We start from the raw sequence: 19,835 nt of genomic DNA on the forward strand, positions 1-19,835 counted from the left end.
TCCAAATCGATTAAAAATAAAATTATTTAAAAATCGATGTATTACTGATCTAATAATGATTGAGCGCCATCTGTACGAAGATTTGTTCAATCATAAATAATTTTTGATTATTACCATATACAGTACATAAATATTTAAAATTGGGCAATTCAATAACATTTTCAAAAAAATATCTTTATTCCTTGTTTTCAATATTTTGTTTGGTTTTAATGGCAAGCATTTTGTTTAATTTTCATCACTTTAATCGTATAAAAAATGATTAAATTGTTACTACAGTAATGATCATTATGATAATAGGATACATTTTTTAAACTAGAGATTGTTCCCTTGTTGAAAATGTGAAACATCAAATTTTTTTATGCCTAATTGCTTTGCATAGGAACTTCTCGTTACAAATTTCTATAGTGATTATCAGTCTCATTTCCTTACTTATAACTGAAATAAGCGTAAGAGTATCTCGTTTTACCTTGATGAAACTTGCTTTGCTAATTAAAGAATAAAATGGCGCTTTCTTTGGTCGTGGAATTGAAGTTTCCATCAAGGACGAGTTCATTAACTCTTAAAACAAAAATCGAAATGCACGGACAATACAAATTAAATATCGTTTGAATATAAAAAATATTCTTAATTAAATTATTATTCGTGCAAATCGATTTTCTAATAGTCTATCTAAGTCTAATGAATATGAAAAAATATGATATAATTTTGTTACAAAAATATCAATGTAACCTTAGATCTTAGATTTGAATCAAAGTCCTAATTTACTAAAGCACAGGAATGATTGTTTCAATATATGAAGTGTAAGAAATATAAGACACTTAAAGACGATCAGTTAGATTACTCTAGTATTTTGGACTTGTTGAGGCTTAAGTACTTGTAAATAACGTACTTATTTGGGAAATGTTTTTCCCCTTATCATGCATCATAGATATTTCCTGATATCATAATTTTATGTACTTTTATACTGTGTGTTTGTACTTTTGGGTACAGTCATTATAAAACGCTTGATTCATAACATTTGCTCAAAATTCATTCGAGTTCACTCGATTCACGTGTTTGTAAAAATCCTACTAAAAACTTTCTGGTCCCAAAATGTTCTCACGAATTATTAGATTTTCGCTTTCTTGAATCAAATTGTCATTGACTTTTGTTATTTGAATCACATTAATTTTAGCGGATCCCGTAATCTCCCCTACTTCTTTATACAACACATCATCGTGACCCCATGTTTTATTCGTAGACTTGATGCAAGAGATATTCAATCCTAATTTGCAAAGATTCGTTCCAGTCTTTTCTTTTTCATCTACAGTCTTCATTAATGTTTCTAGATTCTGATTTTCGGTAAGAGTCGCGGAATTCGATATGTCTCTGCTTGTTGAATTTTCATTTAATTCTGTTATTTTGCTGAATGATACATTCCTCTCCTTTTTAGTTATACGATTCTTTAGATCTGGATTTGCAAGAAATAGTTTACACCGTTTAGTGTGTATCTTCATGTTATCGTGTCGATTAAAAGGTTTGTCGCATGCAGGACAATGAAATCTATAACAAATAAAATATTTAATTAAAAAAATTGTAATATCCTATCAAAAAATGGGATGCTGCAAAACTTACCTAATTTTACTATGTACCGCCATATGAGCAGCTAAATGAGACTGTTGGCCAAATGACTTTTCACAGACGTTACACTTGTATTTTCTAATACCTTCGTGTTTTAAAAGATGTTCTTTTAAAATTTGACTACTCTTATATACGTTTGGACATCGAAAACACTTATATTTTGCAGCAGCATGAACCTATAAATTATGAAATGCATTAATAAATATTGTAGTTTTAATTATTGAAAATTTAATAAAATATAATTTACATTTTGATGATTGTGCAAAGCTTTCCTCGATTTTACGCGTTTGCCACACATATTACATATATAATCTTGCATGTGAACATTTCTGTGATGCATTTCTAGTGCCCCTGCATTGGATAAATAAGCAGAACATAATTTACACATGACAACTTTGCCTTTATTATGTGTGAACATGTGTGCACGTAATCTGCCTCTTGAATAGAATTCTTTGTTACAAACTTTACAATTAATATCCTGTAGAATTTTAAAAAAAGATAAATATAATACAACGGAAATGTATGTTATTAATACATGTCAAGATTTTGTTTGTGTTTACCTTTGTTGGTTTATGAGTAGTGTTGTGATAACTCAGCATTTGTCGACTTGCACTTGCAAAGTCACAAAGTTTACATTTAAATGGACGGGCACCTGTATGAGTATTAATATGTTCTTCTAATAAAACTGCTGTTACATATCTTCTTTCACAAAGATGACATGCAAATGGTTTAATTTTTAGATGACTCTTTCTAATATGGCAGCGAACATTACTGACAGTTACTGTAGCAAAGTCACATGCTTTGCACTGATATGGTTTCATCTGTAAGTGACCCCAAATATGTACCTGTAAAAATAATATAACAATTGTCATGCCTTTCATTACAAATCAAATATATTTCAACTGCCTATATACAATAATTTGCTTAAACTTGCCTGGCATTTATCCATTCTGAGGTAAAAAGTACCACAGATATTACAGCGTATATTCTTTTTATCAATTATTGTTAAATTTTTCTGCACTTCATCCGAGTTAACAATCGACATATCAACCGTGTAGTAAGTTTCAATAGCTTGTTTTTGTTCATCACTAATTAATTCAGAGATCTTACCGAATGATCTATCTTTGCTTTTGTTCTCGCTAAATTTACTATCTCGACTAAGTCGTTGCGACAATGATAGATCAGCATCATCCGATTCTGAACCGTCTTTTACACCCTGATTCGTCGCATCTGATGTAACACATAATGCTGTATTACCTTTCTGTGTTTCTTTTGAAACGATAACTTCGTTGATTTGTGAAGATTTTATAACGGTCACGCGATTTTGTTCGGTGAAAGTTTTGGGTCTCAGATTCTTATGATCAACGCTAATTGAAGCATCGCAACGTTTTGTAGTATCACATTGTGTCGTAAAGGTACTTCTTCTGCTCTTAGTTTGTTTTGTTTCCTCTTCCAATGAAAGACTTGAATGCAATAATTCTGTATTTTGTCGAACCTTTTGACTTTGACTATTTATTAAACTTTCTTCTTCCCGAATCAGCATGTTATTAGGAATCCAAACCAGCTGATTTGATTTCCTAACTTGTTGAGAAAATGCGCCTTCAGTCTCCCTTTTTTCTTGCTTTACAATAACCGATATTGGTTTGCTTTTCATGGAATTGTCTTCCTTCTTTTCTAAAGAATCTTCAACTGCTTCAAAATCTTTATCATTAGTTTGTATTTCGATTTTACTATCATTGGATATAATAACATTTTTATCATTCTTGTCATGAATCTCATTTGATGATACATCTACTACTACTTGTCCTTTCACTGTTTCTTCAACTTGAGGTTTGGAGGATATCACAGTATTGTTGGTTACATTAGATTTGCTATTTGTCCAGATTGTACGTAGGCAGTGCCTCTTCTTGTATTGATTATCATTCGTTGTTTTGTCAACCAGATCGTTTTGCCCTTTTTTGTTTAAATCCAAGTATAGATTGGCTTCTTTCATCTTCTCTACTTTATTTTTCCTACCTTTTTCGCGACGTATAGGTTGTTTTGAATGTATACCAATACAGGTTTCATCTTTCTGAATTGCCTTTATTGAAGTGTTCATAGATTTTGATCTTCTTGTGCGAACTATTGTCTTCTTTGGAACATCTTCTTTTTCTAACACCAAGCTTTTTGTGCAGTCTAAATTGCTATCATTATTTTGTTCCTCTTTTGATTCATTATTATGAATAGTAGTTTTATCTATTGTGGATTGTTTTTTGGAAATCAGATTATTCACTTGTACGGTCATTTGCATGGTTGATTGAACTTCATTTGTACAATCATTGTTATCTATGTGATGAAGATTATTACTTTCATCTTTTATATCGATTTTATAACACGATCCATTATTCACGGCCAAATTATGTTTTGTACTTTTTAATCCGTCAGGTGATAAAGTTTTTGCTTTGCGTTTTACGTCGCTGGCAGGCGGAACGGCGTTTTCTTTGTCGGATTCAGCATCGCTTTCTCGTTGAAACTTCTCTTGTGATTCATTTCCATTCTGTTAAAAGCAAAAAATTCTGAATATTCTATTAAAAAAGATTTCAAATATTTAATACTTATATTAAATTTTACTATTGTTTAAAGGTGAATTAAACTCTAAAAGTAACTGAATGTATGAAGTATACTTCTTTAAGTGAATTTAAACACGGAAAAGATTTTAGTCAGACAACAAATTGAGTTTCTTACAGCTTCCAAGAATTCCTTTTGAGTGAGGTGGCAGCGTTCATAAAAATCGCATAAGAATTCCAATGCACCAATACATTGTATACAAACAATTTGTGGCAATCCATCATTCTCTTTTATCTGAAACAATTAAGAGTAAGTTTGTTGCCTAGGGAACAAAATATCTTCTCTTTGAAGTTCGTGAAAAATTGTAATATTTTCCAATTTCAATTTAAGTTATAAAATAATTCAATACTTAAATTTCACATAAAAGCAATACTATTTATGAGTATATTACACTGAATAAACCAAACTAGAATATATTGCAAATATTATTACAAAATTAAAGTAGAACTTATTTTAAAATTACTCTTTTGATGGATATACAAAATTGAAATAAATTTCATATAAGATAAAAAACATAGAAAAGCAGCATGGAAAGATTAAAAATGAGAATGAAAATAATCAAACGATCCCAAAAATATTATCCTTTATTGAGAAAAGTAGTGGAATCATTAAACAAATTCTTTTTATTGTCAAGAAATCGTTATACGCTATTTATTTACTGGGCATTATTTTAATAACATATTAACATCTATTCATATGAGAAAAAGTAACTCCATTGACAAGTATATTATCTTCTAGATGGAAAAATAGTTCAGATTAACAAACGCCTCATACAAAATAGGAGTTATTGCTTATATAACTTAACTATCTGAGGAAAGTGTAAATATTAGGTATAATATCTTTCGCGTGATTCTATTAGCAGTTCTTGTGTGAACAATTTTATCAGTAATCGTTCCCTTTGTTTCGAGAAATAGTAATAATTACGATTTTATAAAATTCTTTACACTTGGTTCTACAATTGTAATCAACAAATATTGAAATTTAAAAAACTGTATTGCATCTGTAGAAACTGTCTCGAAATAAGTGCTGTATGCAATAGTTCCCATGTACAGTAAATCCTGCTTTCAAGATCCAAATTTTACTCCGGATTCAAAAACCGAAATTATTATGTTTATTCAACTTGCCAACTTATAAGTGAGAATGTCTCTTCTTGACTTTTACTCGTGATAAAAATTGCAATTTACCCCTCATTCAAATGAATTGTCAGCCCCAATTTTGTTTCTTGATAACAGGAACTACTGTACTTCCTTTCTTTATTATTTTTAATTTAGAATTTTTTTTATTAATGTTAAATTGTCAATAATATATTAAGAAAAAAATTCTGGTTCAACTTTACATTTGGAGCTTATCTTAAAGTAATCTTATATTACATATGAACTGTGTCAGTATAGTTCATCAACTCCAAAAGGTTAACTTTCAAGCGTAAAGAATTAAAAGTGGTTCCCTTTCTAAGGAATTATGTCCCTTTCACATCATACATGACAAGTACTCAAGCATCAATGCTTTTTTCGTACATTAACGCTTACAATAACGCGTGAACAAAATATATCGAGTTGATCAAGGCACTTACATACAGTTTTTATGTTTTCCCCGCAGATCACATAATAAGTTTTGTAACACAATTACACCGTAAATGCTACCCTCGCAGCAAAATCTCTGTTACTTTTAATACAGGATCCAATGAGAGCAATTGATCATTCATTCGTATTTGGAAGTTTACCATTGATAATCAAAGGCAATGATATCTTATATGAAATTTAGTTTAAGGAAATATCGTAAATTTTTAAATGAACAATTGTTTTTGTTGGATCCTTACATTTGTACATATAATAATCTTATATGTAAAATATAATCGAAAATAGAGTAAAATACACCTTGCACATGTATTGTTTAAAAGTTTTGCGGTTTATTTCAAACAGCCATGTAAAAATACGTAGAAAATATTTTTATACCCCTTTTAGTCTGGGTTTTTGACTTTGGAAGCCCTTTCCATGTTGTATTCACATTTTTTGACAAATCAGATTATCTTAGGAAGCTAACTGTGCGATAAACATATAAAAATTTCCAACTGTAATAATGCACTCAATAATATTCTTTGGCTTCCTTATGATTGAAGATTTTTATCACTATTTTTGTAACGTCTTTTTTCAATATACATAATTTGACTCATAAAATCTTTTTCAAACAATTCAATATGAAGAATGCTTCTAATAACAAGTTACTAAGTCATGTTTCATGGTCTATTCTTATTACAGCTTTGGTAAAATCTAATCAGTAGTATTTCACGTGCTAAGTCTTATGGCATAGTATATGTAAATGGAAAGAATACTTAAAAGATTTCAGTAGTTTCTTAAATGCACACCTACTACATTATGTACAAAAAAAAAGACTAATGCACCGAAAAGAGTAATATGAATGACAAGAATGAAAGTAAACTGACTGAATGCTAGTGCTATAATCGGTCTGGTAATATGTATTGTCCCCGACATTAAAAGTAAAATTCTCATTAAAAGTGAAATTCTACAATGAACTCTCACGTATTTTAGGCCTAATAAGAGTTCACAATTAATATCACTTTGTTTTTCACAGTTGAAGAAAATTTTTACTTTTAACTGAAGCAGTGATACCTTACAGTCAGTTCACTTTACAAACAAAGTGATTTACATGAACATCTTATCAGATGTTGTTCATTTACATATTCTAATATTAAAAAACATCTCTTTCGGAAGATCCTAACTCATCCGTGAATTAAGTTAGTTTTACAAAAATATCAGAGCTATGTCAATGCCATTACTTTTCGTTAGACGCAGTGGAAGTTACGTCGGTGCCAGAAGCATTTTTCTGTTTAGTGATACCAGTCTTTTTGTCCTTGAAATGTCTTTTTCTATGTACTTTCATGTTATCGCGCCTATTGAATTTTCGTCCGCACTCGGGACAGGCGTGTTTCTTTTCACCATGTACGTGACGGTGTGCAGCTAGATGACTAGCTTGCGCAAATCTTGCACCACACTTTTGGCAGATGTGTTTCCGTAATCCTTCGTGCTTCAGTAAATGTTCATTCAGGAATGCTTTAGACGCGTATCTATTGTTACAAATGTTACATTCGTAGGGCTTGGGATTAGAATGTTGTAACACGTGAGTCTTATACTTAGAGGCAACTTTAAAGGTTTTGCTGCATACTTCGCAGGTGTACGTGGTCGCGTGACGCGTCTTAATATGTTCGTTTAGAACCGAAACACTCGAATAAAGATTGTAACAAAACCGACACCTAAAATTACGACGATTCTTTAAATGAACGCTTGCAATGTGACACAATAGTCTCGTGCGATAAGGAAATACCTTGCCACAATATTCGCAAGCTAAATTCTGTGGAGGTAAATGTGACTTCATATGAATCTGTAACGATACTTTATGATGGTAACTCTGACCGCAGTCCGTGCAAGAGTAAGGTCTTACACCTTTATGCACATTATCGTGTTCCATCAAATAGAATTTCGATTTGAACCTCTTTGGACATTTTGGACACTGTATTGGTCTTGGATTAGTGTGCGAAAATCGAATATGCTTCATCACATCGGATTTACATACAAATTTGGCATTGCATAAAATACAAGCATATTGTTTAATTCCGAGATGTGTCTTCACATGCACCATACACTTATCCTTGCGCTCATAAAATTTGCAACACAGCTTACAAGAATAACCATTCTGATTGTCTGTTACAACATGTTCCACATTGTCATCCACACGAATTTCTTCTCCATCAATCCTAAACAGCTCTTCTGGATTTTGCCATTTCTGTTCAAATTCTGCTGCATCCTTTGACTTTGTTGAATTACCGTTCTTAACACTGCTATTAATAATAGTATTTATTATACTATTTACTTCTACACAACTTTGATTTTGTAGAAGATCAACAATAGCTTTATCTACTAAACAAGAGCCCTGATCTGGAAATACTCGTGCTCGAACAGTGGCAATGTCATCACTCTCCTTCTTACATAATTCCACAGTAAAACTGATATCTTCTGTGTCATTGCTTTGATTTCTGGATTCCTTCACGGACACTTCTATGTTTGGTGAGTTTGATACAATAGTGAGAAGTTTATTTAAAGCTGATGTTGGAATTTGAATGGTATGTGGATCTTGTTGTTTTCCAATTTGTTTTTCAGTATTCTCACTGGAATTATTGCGTGGACTAACAGTTATCTCTGTGGAGGCATTGTCATGACTTCTAAGTCTATTTGCAATTGGTGTGTCAGTTGGTGTTTCATTTGTAGAAGTTGTTTCTGTATTTTGTCTACTTCTGAGCCATCGTGTGGGAGTTGTTTCAGCACTTTGCACATTTTCTGTATTATCTTCGTTAGTATTCTGTACAACTGTTTGATCAACTTTTGTGATTTCTTCATTATTTTTTACTTGTTGTTGACTTCGTAAGTTTCTCTGACTTTTTGTAACTGTTCTTGAAACACGTGGCTCTGTTTCTTTAACACCTTCCTCACTCGAAGAATTAAGATTTTTGTCTATGTCATTCTTGTTATTGTTCGTTGACGTGCTTGGTGTTATTACTTCAGTCTTTACATCAGCCTAGGAATAAATTGAAATGAAAGTAGAAGTGGGTACCAGGAATTTACTAATTTTTATTAAAATACTAAAAGAATAAATTTAATCTGGTATTTCTGGTAAGTTTTACACTATAGACATAATCATATTCAGTAGAATAATATTTTAAATCAATGAAAGTTGTAATTTTATTTACCATAACATTGCTTAAATTTTTATCAACCAAAATACCAGATGATACCTTTCTTATTTAATTTGTATTTCAAGTATAATAAAAAAAAATGAGCTGCATGCTCTGGTGGCACCATAAATGAGCGGTAGAGCTGTACATTAAATTGAATGCAGACTTACAATCTCTGTTAAGGATGGTAGATTGTATCGATCGCGTAACACTTGTTGGGTGCGAAGACACTCCTCTTGGAAGTCGCAAACGAATTCGAGCTTGCCCAGACACTGAACACAGATCGCCTTGGGCAGAGGATCCCTCTCATCTATCTGTGATTCAAACAAAATACCTAAAGACTAAATGTATGCGATTTTAATTCTTAATTGAAAATCTGATTCTGTACAACTTTTGACTGATCTAAGAAAATTTCTAGTTTCTTGTTAAAAGTCAAATATAAAAGTAAAGGATAGGCAATCTAATTTAAACCCTACCGCTCTGTAGATTCACCATTGTCAAAGTTTATTATAATTTCGATCTGGTACCCACTCTAATATTATATAATATGACCTTAATATTGCTATAATTATACAACTATAACAATGTCTAATGATTAACTACAAATGTACTAAATAACAATAGGTACATAATAGTTATCAATTATATAAAATATATAAAAGTCACAATAAGTCGGCTTATATTTATAAAAATTCTTGAAAATTGCAGATTAGAAAAAAACATCTTATATCTAATTAATAAAATATTAAAAAGAGGTGCATTGAATAAATGTTGCTTACAAAAAATGAATACAAAATATAATTTGGTAATAAATCTAAAATAGAACATAATTGCAGATTAAAAGATCTAAAACCTTAAAATTAAACTGGATATCTTATTTCTACTAAAAAAATTATTATTTTAATACAATACATTATTACTTATACGAAGTATATCTACATTACTTATTCCTTTTCAAAAAAATTGTTAATTTTATGACAATAGAAATTAGTAGCAACAGTGTTATACGCAATGAAATATTTATATTCAATTTTCATTTGAAACAAATGTACGATTTAGAAATATATATTATCATTGATGAAATTACGAAAAAGAATTTAAATTCATTAGCAAAATAACGAAGAAAGGAGAACATCTTTTCTTCTCATACTCTTCTCCCCCCCTGCCCCGGCCATTTTTCTAACCCCCTCCTCTAAGATGCAAGTGGGGCCCCAGACCCCATGGCACACCTCTTGCGTTCTACTCACCAGAATGTTGATTTTCGTTTGGATCTTCAGGCCTAAAAATCTCTTGGTACCTTCTTCGCCGAACACGTCGATGTATATACTTTCGCACTGACCGCAAAGTCGACAAATCTGCGCCTCTCCCTCCCCTAGCTCCATTTTTGTTTACGTTGAAGGCTGCCTGAATACGCTTTCGACTACTTGATCCACTCAGAAAATTCTACCGTGCAACTGGTGCTGGAGTGTATTTTCTGGCCGATCCCCGAGCACCAGCTACCCGTTCCAGCGATACCACGTTTTTCGGGTTCCGCTCCTTCTTGGTGAAATAAACATAAAGGATAAACAAAAGACAAAATTCTAACGTTAGCGTTACTACTTGCTCGCTGGTCTGGCACGGGGATGCAGCCGCGTTCGGGCCAGACCAGCACACATTCACTCTCCCACCACCAACCCCTTCCCCATTCGCATATGAATTTTAACCAATCAGTAACTTCTTTTTCGCATTACACATTTGTTACGTTTGTGATTGGTCGTCACCACCGCGCTTTGCTTGAAGCATTGTATATGAATATTGCTAGATCGACAAAGAGACAAAAAATTTGGATATTCTCAACGAATTTTCTTAATTTTTTCAATCTATAGTATTGTGTTCAACACATGTTTTATAAATTAGTTTGAAAATTATAAACAACACCGACTTTATTTTTGTTTGTTTAAATACCGTTAATTACTGAGGCTATCAAGTTGGTACATGAAGATATTTTATATTTGTAAATGCATAAATTACAATTTCATATTATCCTTGTTACAGTACCTTTGTTCTTTTTTATTTTTTATGGCGTATAACATATTGTATTAATTATTTTGTAATTCTTCAAAATTTATTCTCTTTCGAATTACGATTAAAGTGGAACAGCTGCGGTGTATCAACAAAGGACAAAATAGTAGTATAGATTTATGAACACGTTTATGTGAAGTAAGAAGATTTGTGATGAAAACATGAACAAATAATACAATTGATATTGTATCATTATCCATATATAAATACACACATTGATTGATCTTCACTGATTAGAGTAATAAACTGATATTTATTATACATGCTTTACATATCGAATTTCAATAGTTTGCTGACTAATGTTTTGGGTTATGTCACGCAATGAACTGATTGTTCTCAGCAGCCTTTATACTACTTTCAATATTAATTGTAATTAATGTCGAAAACGTGCAATCATTATTTTGATTATAAAAAATTTCGCGACAAATAATGAAAAACACAAAATGGGCAAACAGTAATTTATAGAATAATAACGTCATTTCTTTAAGTGATTTTCAATACATTTGAAAAGTATATTTTTTTGTGTTGTTTCTTAAAAATTTATGGCGATTGCTGCAAGTGCTAAGATTGGGTAAAATTTGTTAAGTAAAATTATTTAATTCCCTAATAAAGTGGTTCATCAGAAGCATATTCTTTGTATTTTTAATATACAGAACAGTATAAATGTTAACGTATTAAAATAATTAAAAGAATAAGTGTGTAAATAATGAGTATGTTAAATGATTCTGTAATCATTTGTGATGTATTTCCAAAATCAACTCGGAAAAAAGCCCCCTTAGGAAGTAAAAAACAACAAAAAAGCGTAAGGAAGACATTTTATGAAAGTCCTTTAAAGCATATTCAATTAAGGTAATAGAAAATTTTAGTATTCTTAAATTATGCAAATGATATGGATTATGAAATTTCTTTTTTGTAATTGTAGTAATAAAAGAAGGGAGCAAATACAAAAACAAAGGAAATTAATGAAGAATACTAAACGAACCATCAACAATACAACAAATGTTTTCTCTGTAATAGATACAGAATTTCAAGATAGCATAATTATTCTAAGTGACAGTGAAAGTAAAAATAATACAAAGAGTAAAAAGAGACCTTTGAAAAAATCAACTAAAGATAAACAGACTATAGACAATAGTTTGTGTACTTCAAATAAATCTTCAAGACGCCAAAGAGAAGTTGAAATAGAAACATGCCTGAGTAAAAAACGAAAATTGAGTTCTACTACATTTTCGGATTCATCCTGCCTTTTGATATCAGATACAGAGAATTCAGAAACTACAAATAGTAGAGATCATGAAAACATAGGTAAATAAAATAAATCTGTATTGAAACTATTATGTAACTACATTGCAGTTGTTTTACCATAATTTGTTTTTTTAGAACCATCAAAATCTATAAACCAAGGGTCAGATGATATTTTTGTAGTATGGTCATCTACAGAAACATCCTCATCCGAAAATCAATCAGAAGGGAACAAAATTGTAAATCATGAAAAAGATTACAGATTTTTCATGGTAGACTGCAATCCAGATCAAAACAATCTCAGTTATTTAAAATCCAATAAAACAACAGTATCAAAAATATGTGAAGAGAATATTGAAAAAGATCACAGAAAGGATTCTAATTTACTTTTTAATAAACCCGATTTGAAATTACCTAAAGCTCGTGACATAAGCAAAACAATAGTAATGGAGAAACGGAAGTCAATTCTTAATACATTAGCAAATTTAGAAAAGAAAAGATCAGAATTGTTTCACAAAGAAACAACAGTACCAAGTACTTCAACATCGGTCAATGATTTACAAACATCATTGACATCACAAACTATATCTGAACCATCCAATAGATTAAGAGAAATAATTGTTGATGGAAATAATGTAGCTATGGCGTATGATGATCATTTTTTTTAACTTTACAGCTATTTATGGCTTTTTATAAAATAATTTTATAATTTTCTAGGCACAGAAACGGCAAAGCATTCTCAGAAGAAGGATTGTTGATAGTTATTGATTATTTCAAAAAGAGAGGACATACTGTGAAAGTATTTGTACCTCAATATAGAAGAGCATTAACTAACCCATTACTAGAAAAATGGTATACAGAAGGCATAGTAGTTTTCACACCTAGTCGCTTTATTGCTGGTAAATGGATAACTTCTTATGATGATCGGTAAGTTATTTATTTATGATGATCATGTGCAATTTATTTATTTATCTATCATCTCTTATGTAAATGTGCTATTTTATATTACTTTCAGGTATATATTGCAGTATGCAACTGTGTGTAAAGGTATTGTAATTTCCTCTGATCAGTATAGAGATTTATATAGAGAAAAACCAGAGTGGCGTGATACCATTGTAAATAGATTACTGGCTCCAACTTTTGTTGGAGATTATGTTATGTTCCCTGAAGATCCTTTAGGCAGAAATGGTCCTACTCTTCAAGAGTTCTTAAGGTATTAAATGTAAAAAGTACAACAGATAAATAATGTACATATTAGATAGCAGTATAAACAGTTATAAATTTGTATGGACAAGTTGGGGAACTTGTTTGTACAAATTAAGGATAATTTTTGTATAAGAAAAATCCTTTGTTAAAGGATACACTCATTACAGATATATAAACACGTATCTGTGCATAATGTTTATTATTTTCATGAGTATGTAAAACATTTTTTATAAAAGATGTATTTACAAAATTTTATAACATTTAACTTCATAATAATTATTTAATTAAAAATAAAATACACTAAGTTATATACCAAAGGGTTGTAATGGTTAACGTGTAAAAAATCACTCTGGTAATTTAAATAGTAGAAGAAGAAAATATTTATGTTGTGGATAGAAATATTTTTATGTTGTTTCCACTTTTTTTTCTATTTAGTTTTTGTATTTGAATAAGTGCCTGAAATATTTACATAATCTCATCTGTAATGGTTACATACTATAAGGTTACAATAGTATTATATGTCTAAAATAAAATACCAAAATTGAGTTATCTTTTTTACATTGTTGAAATAATTTATGCACATTTAGTTTACAAAAATAGTTTAATATTGTAATAATAAATTTTGGTATAATCACAATGTACTTCATATAAAGGAAAAACATGAAAACTGGGAAAATTATTAATTTATATGTTATAATGATTGGAATATATAAAAAAAATATTTTTTTAAAAATCATTCTTTTACATTAAATAAATATCTTAATCTCTAGGTAACATATATTAATCTCGACTACTATATACAATGTTTGTAAAATAAAATGTTCCTCTTTCATAAATATAAATTTGGATTAGTACAAATTAATATTAACTATAATTTGGGTTTGTATTAACATCTGTACTAACGGGAAAATTAAGGATCATAAAATAAAATAAAAAAATTTAACCTTCGGCAAACAATTTATATTGGATTTAGATGTTAATTACCTGAAATGTATGATTTATAAGAAAAAATCAATCATCTTTTGAGGATGCAGAATCCCATGTGGGTTTCCAACACCATTTACGAGACTTGCGAATATTATCCATATTTTCTTGTGCGGTTTCTCGAGCTAATTGCTGCATCGGATTTTTGTCATCCGAATTATATGCTGAATTTGACAACACTGTTTCGTGTTGAAAAGCTGAAGTCACAGCTATAAATTAAATATTTTATAATCACAGTAATAAATATATTTTATGCATTTAATTATAGTTCAAAATTCGTATCGAATATAATATTAAAGATAATTACTCGCTTTGGCAAACAATTTTTCCAAGACATATTGATCATCTTCAGTTGAAGTTGCTTGATCTGTTTCAGACAGTCCGAGACGTCGCCCAATTAAATGTGAAACACGTTCTCCTTCAAATATGGCTGAAACTGCACTATCTTCTGATTGAGAACTTCTTTTTTTCCGCTTACGTTTATGACGTGTTTTATTAAATTTTAATATTAAATCTTCATTCTTATTGCATGAAATTGTTTCATTTCTTTGCTTTGAATTTTTGGAAGTTTCAACTCTCTTAGGATTATTAAATGATGAATTTTGTAAATTATTTTTGTCTTTTACAGTATCTCTTTTAGTTTCAGAATTTGTACAATTTATCATTGATATAAAATTTTCATTTCTTACTTCATTGTTATTGTCAACTATATTATATATACTTGGTAAATTGTTTTGTATTTTTTCTGAAATTTTATTTTCATCTGTATTATTTTCACTTGACTCTTTTTGTATTTCTAAAGCAAAAGTATCTTCATTTTTCTTGTGAAAATGATTTTCAGTTCCAGATGTACATTTAATTAAGCTATTCTTACATACTTGATTATTATCTTTGAAATTATCTTGAGTATTATCATTACTATTATGATTCATAGTACAACTATTCTCTTGAGCAGTTGCATTTTGTGTTTGTGATAGAGAATTTAAGGTATTCTGACTTATACTTTTACTAAGCGTGGCAGCTAATTTCCGCATTTTTTCGATCGTACTCGATGAAAATTTAGTAGTTGTTGGAGTTAACTTAGATTCTCGAAATAAGTGATCTGATTCGCTAGAATGTCCATCAATAGGCTCATTGAAATTAAAAAATTCAACTAAATCAGAAGTTTTAAATAATCTTCGTTGACGTGGATCTTCTAAAACTTTATTTGAAAGAAGCAACTTAAATATTTGTCTGTGATATATCTGAAATTAAATTATTTTATACAAATTAATATTGGTATTTTGGAAAAAATGATTAACAATGAAAAAAATTACCTTTTCTTCTATAGTACCAGCTGTAATGAGTCTATAAATAGTGACTTTTTTGTTTTGGCCAATTCTCCAAGCACGTTCTCTTGCTTGAGCATCAGTTGCAGGATTCCAGTCTGGATCATAAATGATTACTCTATTTGCTCCAGTCAAATTTACTCCCAATCCACCAACGCGTGTAGTTAGCAAAAATACAAAATATGAAGGATCCTATAAAAGAAATATTAATAAATCTATTGTAATATGTACTGTTTTTATTAGCATACATACTCTATTGAACAAATGGATTGTTTCTTGTCGCTGTGTCATGGGAGTAGTTCCATCTAATCTTAAATACGCATATTTCTCGCTTTGAACTAAAGATTCTAAAATATGAATCATCTGAAAATCAAATTTTGTCATTTATTGGTTTCAAAGTAACATTTTCCTTCAAATAATATTAAAATGACATGAATTAATTATTTGTTTATTTACTTGTCTGCCTTGAGTAAAAAGTAGTACTCTATGTCCTTGTTTCTTCCAAATTTTAAGAAGAGATCGAACTACCACCATCTTTCCAGAACGTTTCCAATAGCCAAATTTTTCTAACGATTCTTCCGATTCGTTAATATCCTCTTCGGAATCCTAAACATGGATTTAATTGAATATGATGGATGATATAATACTTTAATAATAGTAAGTTGCAATCTTACAATTTGCCTTGTGTACAGAAATAAATCGGGATGGTTACAAATTTTTCTGAGTGCTGATACTGCTATAAAAAGAGAAGCTCTGTATCTTCCGGATTCCATATGACCTTTTTCGTGCAAAATAAACGAGACATCCTCAGATTGTAAGTAATTTTTATATATATTTTTTTGTTCTTCTGTTAAACTGCAGAACAATACCTAGAATATGAATTACTTGTCAAGATACTCAAAAGAAGGTAGTAAGATTACAATTTATTATGGAAAAATTATGTAATATATTATATACCTGTTCATTTTTTTTTGGTAAACTAACATGATGTTGAACATCGTTTTTTGTCCTTCTGAGCATATACGGGGTAATAGCATCTCTAAGCATCGTAGCAACCTGAAGGGCTGTAGCTTCTTGCAGTGGAGTAGCATTTGCATACCCTCCGCGAGTTATAGGACTTGCACAGTGTTCTAGAAATGCAGGTAAAGTACCTAATTTGCCTGGCAGAATGAAATCAAAGAGAGACCACAATTCTTTCAAGGAGTTCTGCATTGGACTACCAGTCAATAAAAGTCTGTGTGGCGTCGAAAATTCTTTTACTGCTTTACTGACCTGCAAATGGTTACGATTCTGAATTTTTGTAAAATTAAAATTACCGCTAATCTTATAATTTATTAAAAGTACCTTTGCTTGTGGATTCTTTATTTTATGACCTTCATCAAGAATGACATAGTGCCATTGACTGGCAACAAGTAAATCTTTATGTTTAAGCACACCAGAATAAGAGGTGATTAGTATACCACCGGATTTTAAGGAATGCATTAAATATTCTAGATTATCTATAAAAACATTCATTCTTATAGAAATAGAAGCAATATTCATTAAACTGAATTAAAAATGTTTAGCCGACATAGAGTTATAGGTCAATCTTATCAAAATAAACACAGATTTTATATTTTAGTAATGTAAATTATCTATCTGTGTCTATTTATTGCTTACGATAAAAAAGAAAATAGAAACTAATTGAAAATTACTCTAAAAAAATTAATCTGCGGACCTGTATCGCCTAAACATTTTTTATTCAGTTTAGTGATTATTACTAGCCTGCAAAGTTTTGAACCAATGTTCAGAAACATGGGGTATAGTTTTAACGCACCATTATAAGTTCCAGATTGGTGCAAAATAACTACTCTTAGAATAGGCCACCAATCATGAAGATGCTTCAACCATTGTTCCATTAATGTAGCTGGACAAACAATTATAGTTGGTCCTAATCCTCTAAACCTATTCACAAAAATATATTTTTCATTAAAATGTTATGAAATTAATTTCAGGTCAATAATTTATAAATAAATAATTATTATACAAGATACTAATGAACAATGTGTAAAAAATACTTTGTACCTTCCACCATCAGAAAGTAATTCGCTACAATCCAAACCTGCAAGAAATGCAATAACTTGAACAGTTTTCCCTAATCCCATTTCATCTCCTAACAAGCCCCCCAAATTACGACAATGCAATTCCCAAAGCCATTGCACAGATACTCTTTGATATCTGAAAAAAGAAGCAAAACAAATTAGATCATTCAAAAAGAATACAAGAAATTTTGTTTTATGTTACTTTATTATTACTTATATAACTTTTTCCATATAGATTTTGGAACTTTTAATAGATTATCTACTTTATGCAATGGTTCATTTTTTGGATGGCCACTTTCTTCCACTCTTTGTCTATATATTTGTTCATCTCCATCATCCAAAACTAAAGAAAGCATAATGCCTTATTAAAAAAAGTAATTAATTAGATAATTCATTCTAATGATACTTAATACTATACCTCTCTTTGTACGAACAAATTTTATAACACTCTTTTTCTTCTTAGATGATGATTGTACTTCATCTCCTAAAAATTTTAAACCATTACACTTAATGGGAAATTTAAATCAATATGAAATTTTAGTTTTCATATCTACCTGAATCAATTTGTTCATCGCTTGGAACGTATTCGCTTCCAGAGTCATTTTCTATATTCACAAACTCTGCATTATCTGTACTTTCAATTGATATTTGTTCAGTATTATTTTTTAAAGTGCTACAAGCAGCTAATGTGTTTTTGGAATGTCTACTTTTTTTAGTTGAATTATTGACTTGATTAGATTTTGTATTCTCTGTTCTACAACTTATAGAATCATTATCTTCATTTGCATATTCGGTTTTTTCAAGTTCTGATACTAATTTTCTTTTATTGCTTTTAAACTTTGTTTTTCTTATAATTATACTACAGTCCTTAGAGCTAATATCTGATAACTTTGATTTTTTTAATGGGATTATTTGATCTCCATTACAAGATGTTTTTGAGTTTTCCTTTAACTGTTTCCTTTGTTTGGCAAATTCAGCCTGTCGTCTAAGATATTTTTCAAGTTCAAACAAATGGGACGGTTTGCCAGATGTTCTGGAAAAGAAATTGCATACTTAAATTTTGTTTATATTACCTGATATTAATTTCAATATCATTGTATACCCTTCATCTTTAAACGATTTAGATTGTTTTTCGATTGCTTCAAATGGTGTAATTTCTCCAATCAGAACTTGTTTCTTTAATTCTATTTGCTTTAGACAATCTACATCAACATCTTCATTATTTTTATTAGCATTTAGACTTTGAGGTTCCTTTTTCGTTTGCAAATTTGTTTTCACAATATTTTCAATTTTCTTGGATGCTTCAAGAAGAATACTTTCCTCACTTCTTACAGACAAAATCTAAAATTAATTATTGTTTAATAATAATAACAAAAATACAATAAATTGTATGATATGTATAATTATATAATGATTATAGAATATTAAGTATTCATAAATATTATGTATAAGTACATAATGTTTTTCTTTATTTCCTCATTATTTATGTTGATTAAAATAAAGTATGGGTTTATAAGAAAAATCAAATGTCGAAAGTATCATTGTAGTTCACGACAATTTGAAAATATTCAGAATAAATTGACCGTAACATAAACAAACACTCGATCTATAGTAGCTCACCTTTTTCGGTAACCTTTCAATAATTTTACAAATGTTCGTTTCATTTGATTTATCATCAGGTTCTTGGCCATTGTGACCATTAATCTCCATGATTATAACGATAGAGTAATGATCATTTTACTTCAAAACCTGGTGTAAATGATACTCGGAAGACAATAGAAAGAAAATAAAGGAATAGCACTCTATTAAAGATTACATTTTAATAGTACATAGTGATTTATAGTAATTTCTTTCACTAATAAAATATTTAACATTATATAACTTTTATTAATTATATATTGCCACTCAACTTGCAAAATATGACTCAGTACAGACATGTGCGTCTATTGTCACATTTGACAG

The 19,835-nt window shown here is 29.9% G+C and overlaps 3 protein-coding genes across 6 annotated transcripts; 1 reads left to right on the forward strand and 2 right to left on the reverse strand.

Moving 5' to 3' along the window:
• Positions 1 to 224: 224 nt before the first annotated feature.
• Positions 225 to 10,603, reverse strand: LOC143143356 (uncharacterized). Its single transcript, XM_076304497.1, has 7 exons — positions 10,219 to 10,603; positions 4,345 to 4,461; positions 2,555 to 4,156; positions 2,181 to 2,465; positions 1,868 to 2,098; positions 1,615 to 1,796; positions 225 to 1,542 (listed from the first exon to the last, which is right to left on the reverse strand). Exons 1-7 carry the CDS (start codon positions 10,351 to 10,353, stop codon positions 1,071 to 1,073), a joined length of 3,024 nt encoding a protein of 1,007 aa, XP_076160612.1. The 5' UTR covers positions 10,354 to 10,603; the 3' UTR covers positions 225 to 1,070.
• Positions 10,604 to 10,970: 367 nt separating this feature from the next.
• Positions 10,971 to 13,851, forward strand: LOC143143237 (uncharacterized). The gene is made up of 5 exons (XM_076304283.1): positions 10,971 to 11,881; positions 11,955 to 12,337; positions 12,413 to 12,920; positions 12,992 to 13,201; positions 13,290 to 13,851. Exons 1-5 carry the CDS (start codon positions 11,739 to 11,741, stop codon positions 13,492 to 13,494), a joined length of 1,449 nt encoding a protein of 482 aa, XP_076160398.1. The 5' UTR covers positions 10,971 to 11,738; the 3' UTR covers positions 13,495 to 13,851.
• Positions 13,852 to 13,877: 26 nt separating this feature from the next.
• On the reverse strand, positions 13,878 to 19,798 carry LOC143143236 (uncharacterized). Of its 4 annotated transcripts, XM_076304280.1 has the most exons (16): positions 19,494 to 19,798; positions 18,976 to 19,214; positions 18,428 to 18,906; positions 18,292 to 18,357; positions 18,087 to 18,216; positions 17,857 to 18,009; positions 17,609 to 17,736; positions 17,137 to 17,291; positions 16,750 to 17,064; positions 16,467 to 16,661; positions 16,249 to 16,398; positions 16,045 to 16,155; positions 15,781 to 15,984; positions 14,772 to 15,708; positions 14,465 to 14,673; positions 13,878 to 13,936 (listed from the first exon to the last, which is right to left on the reverse strand). In XM_076304280.1, the coding sequence occupies exons 1-15, from the start codon at positions 19,581 to 19,583 to the stop codon at positions 14,492 to 14,494; spliced, it is 3,534 nt and encodes a 1,177-aa protein (XP_076160395.1). In that variant the 5' UTR covers positions 19,584 to 19,798; the 3' UTR covers positions 13,878 to 13,936; positions 14,465 to 14,491. The 4 variants fall into 4 exon arrangements, with proteins under 4 accessions (XP_076160395.1, XP_076160396.1, XP_076160394.1 ...); XM_076304281.1 differs by lacking the exon at positions 13,878 to 13,936 and having other exon boundaries at positions 14,272 to 14,673; positions 17,137 to 17,210; XM_076304279.1 differs by lacking the exon at positions 13,878 to 13,936 and having other exon boundaries at positions 14,272 to 14,673.
• Positions 19,799 to 19,835: the final 37 nt, after the last annotated feature.

The sequence above is a fragment of the Ptiloglossa arizonensis genome, chromosome 2, assembly GCF_051014685.1.
Source record: "Ptiloglossa arizonensis isolate GNS036 chromosome 2, iyPtiAriz1_principal, whole genome shotgun sequence".
In the NCBI taxonomy this organism is placed as follows: Eukaryota; Metazoa; Arthropoda; class Insecta; order Hymenoptera; family Colletidae; genus Ptiloglossa; species Ptiloglossa arizonensis.

What these genes read in the sequence shown, in the direction of transcription:
- LOC143143356 (XM_076304497.1), bottom strand. Translation starts at nt 10,353, where the DNA reads ATGGAGCTAGGGGAGGGAGAGGCGCAGATTTGTCGACTTTGCGGTCAG. An exon ending in AAACGAAAATCAACATTCTG is followed by an intron (nt 4,462 to 10,218) that starts GTGAGTAGAACG and finishes TAATTGTTTCAG; the next exon opens with ATAAAAGAGAATGATGGATT. An exon ending in CTTTGCACAATCATCAAAAT is followed by an intron (nt 1,797 to 1,867) that starts GTAAATTATATT and finishes CATAATTTATAG; the next exon opens with GTTCATGCTGCTGCAAAATA.
- LOC143143237 (XM_076304283.1), top strand. Translation starts at nt 11,739, where the DNA reads ATGAGTATGTTAAATGATTCTGTAATCATTTGTGATGTATTTCCAAAA. An exon ending in TTAAAGCATATTCAATTAAG is followed by an intron (nt 11,882 to 11,954) that starts GTAATAGAAAAT and finishes TTGTAATTGTAG; the next exon opens with TAATAAAAGAAGGGAGCAAA. An exon ending in GGAAATAATGTAGCTATGGC is followed by an intron (nt 12,921 to 12,991) that starts GTATGATGATCA and finishes ATAATTTTCTAG; the next exon opens with GCACAGAAACGGCAAAGCAT.
- LOC143143236 (XM_076304280.1), bottom strand. Translation starts at nt 19,583, where the DNA reads ATGGAGATTAATGGTCACAATGGCCAAGAACCTGATGATAAATCAAAT. An exon ending in CAATCCATTTGTTCAATAGA is followed by an intron (nt 15,985 to 16,044) that starts GTATGTATGCTA and finishes TTTCTTTTATAG; the next exon opens with GATCCTTCATATTTTGTATT. An exon ending in CTGGTACTATAGAAGAAAAG is followed by an intron (nt 15,709 to 15,780) that starts GTAATTTTTTTC and finishes ATTTAATTTCAG; the next exon opens with ATATATCACAGACAAATATT.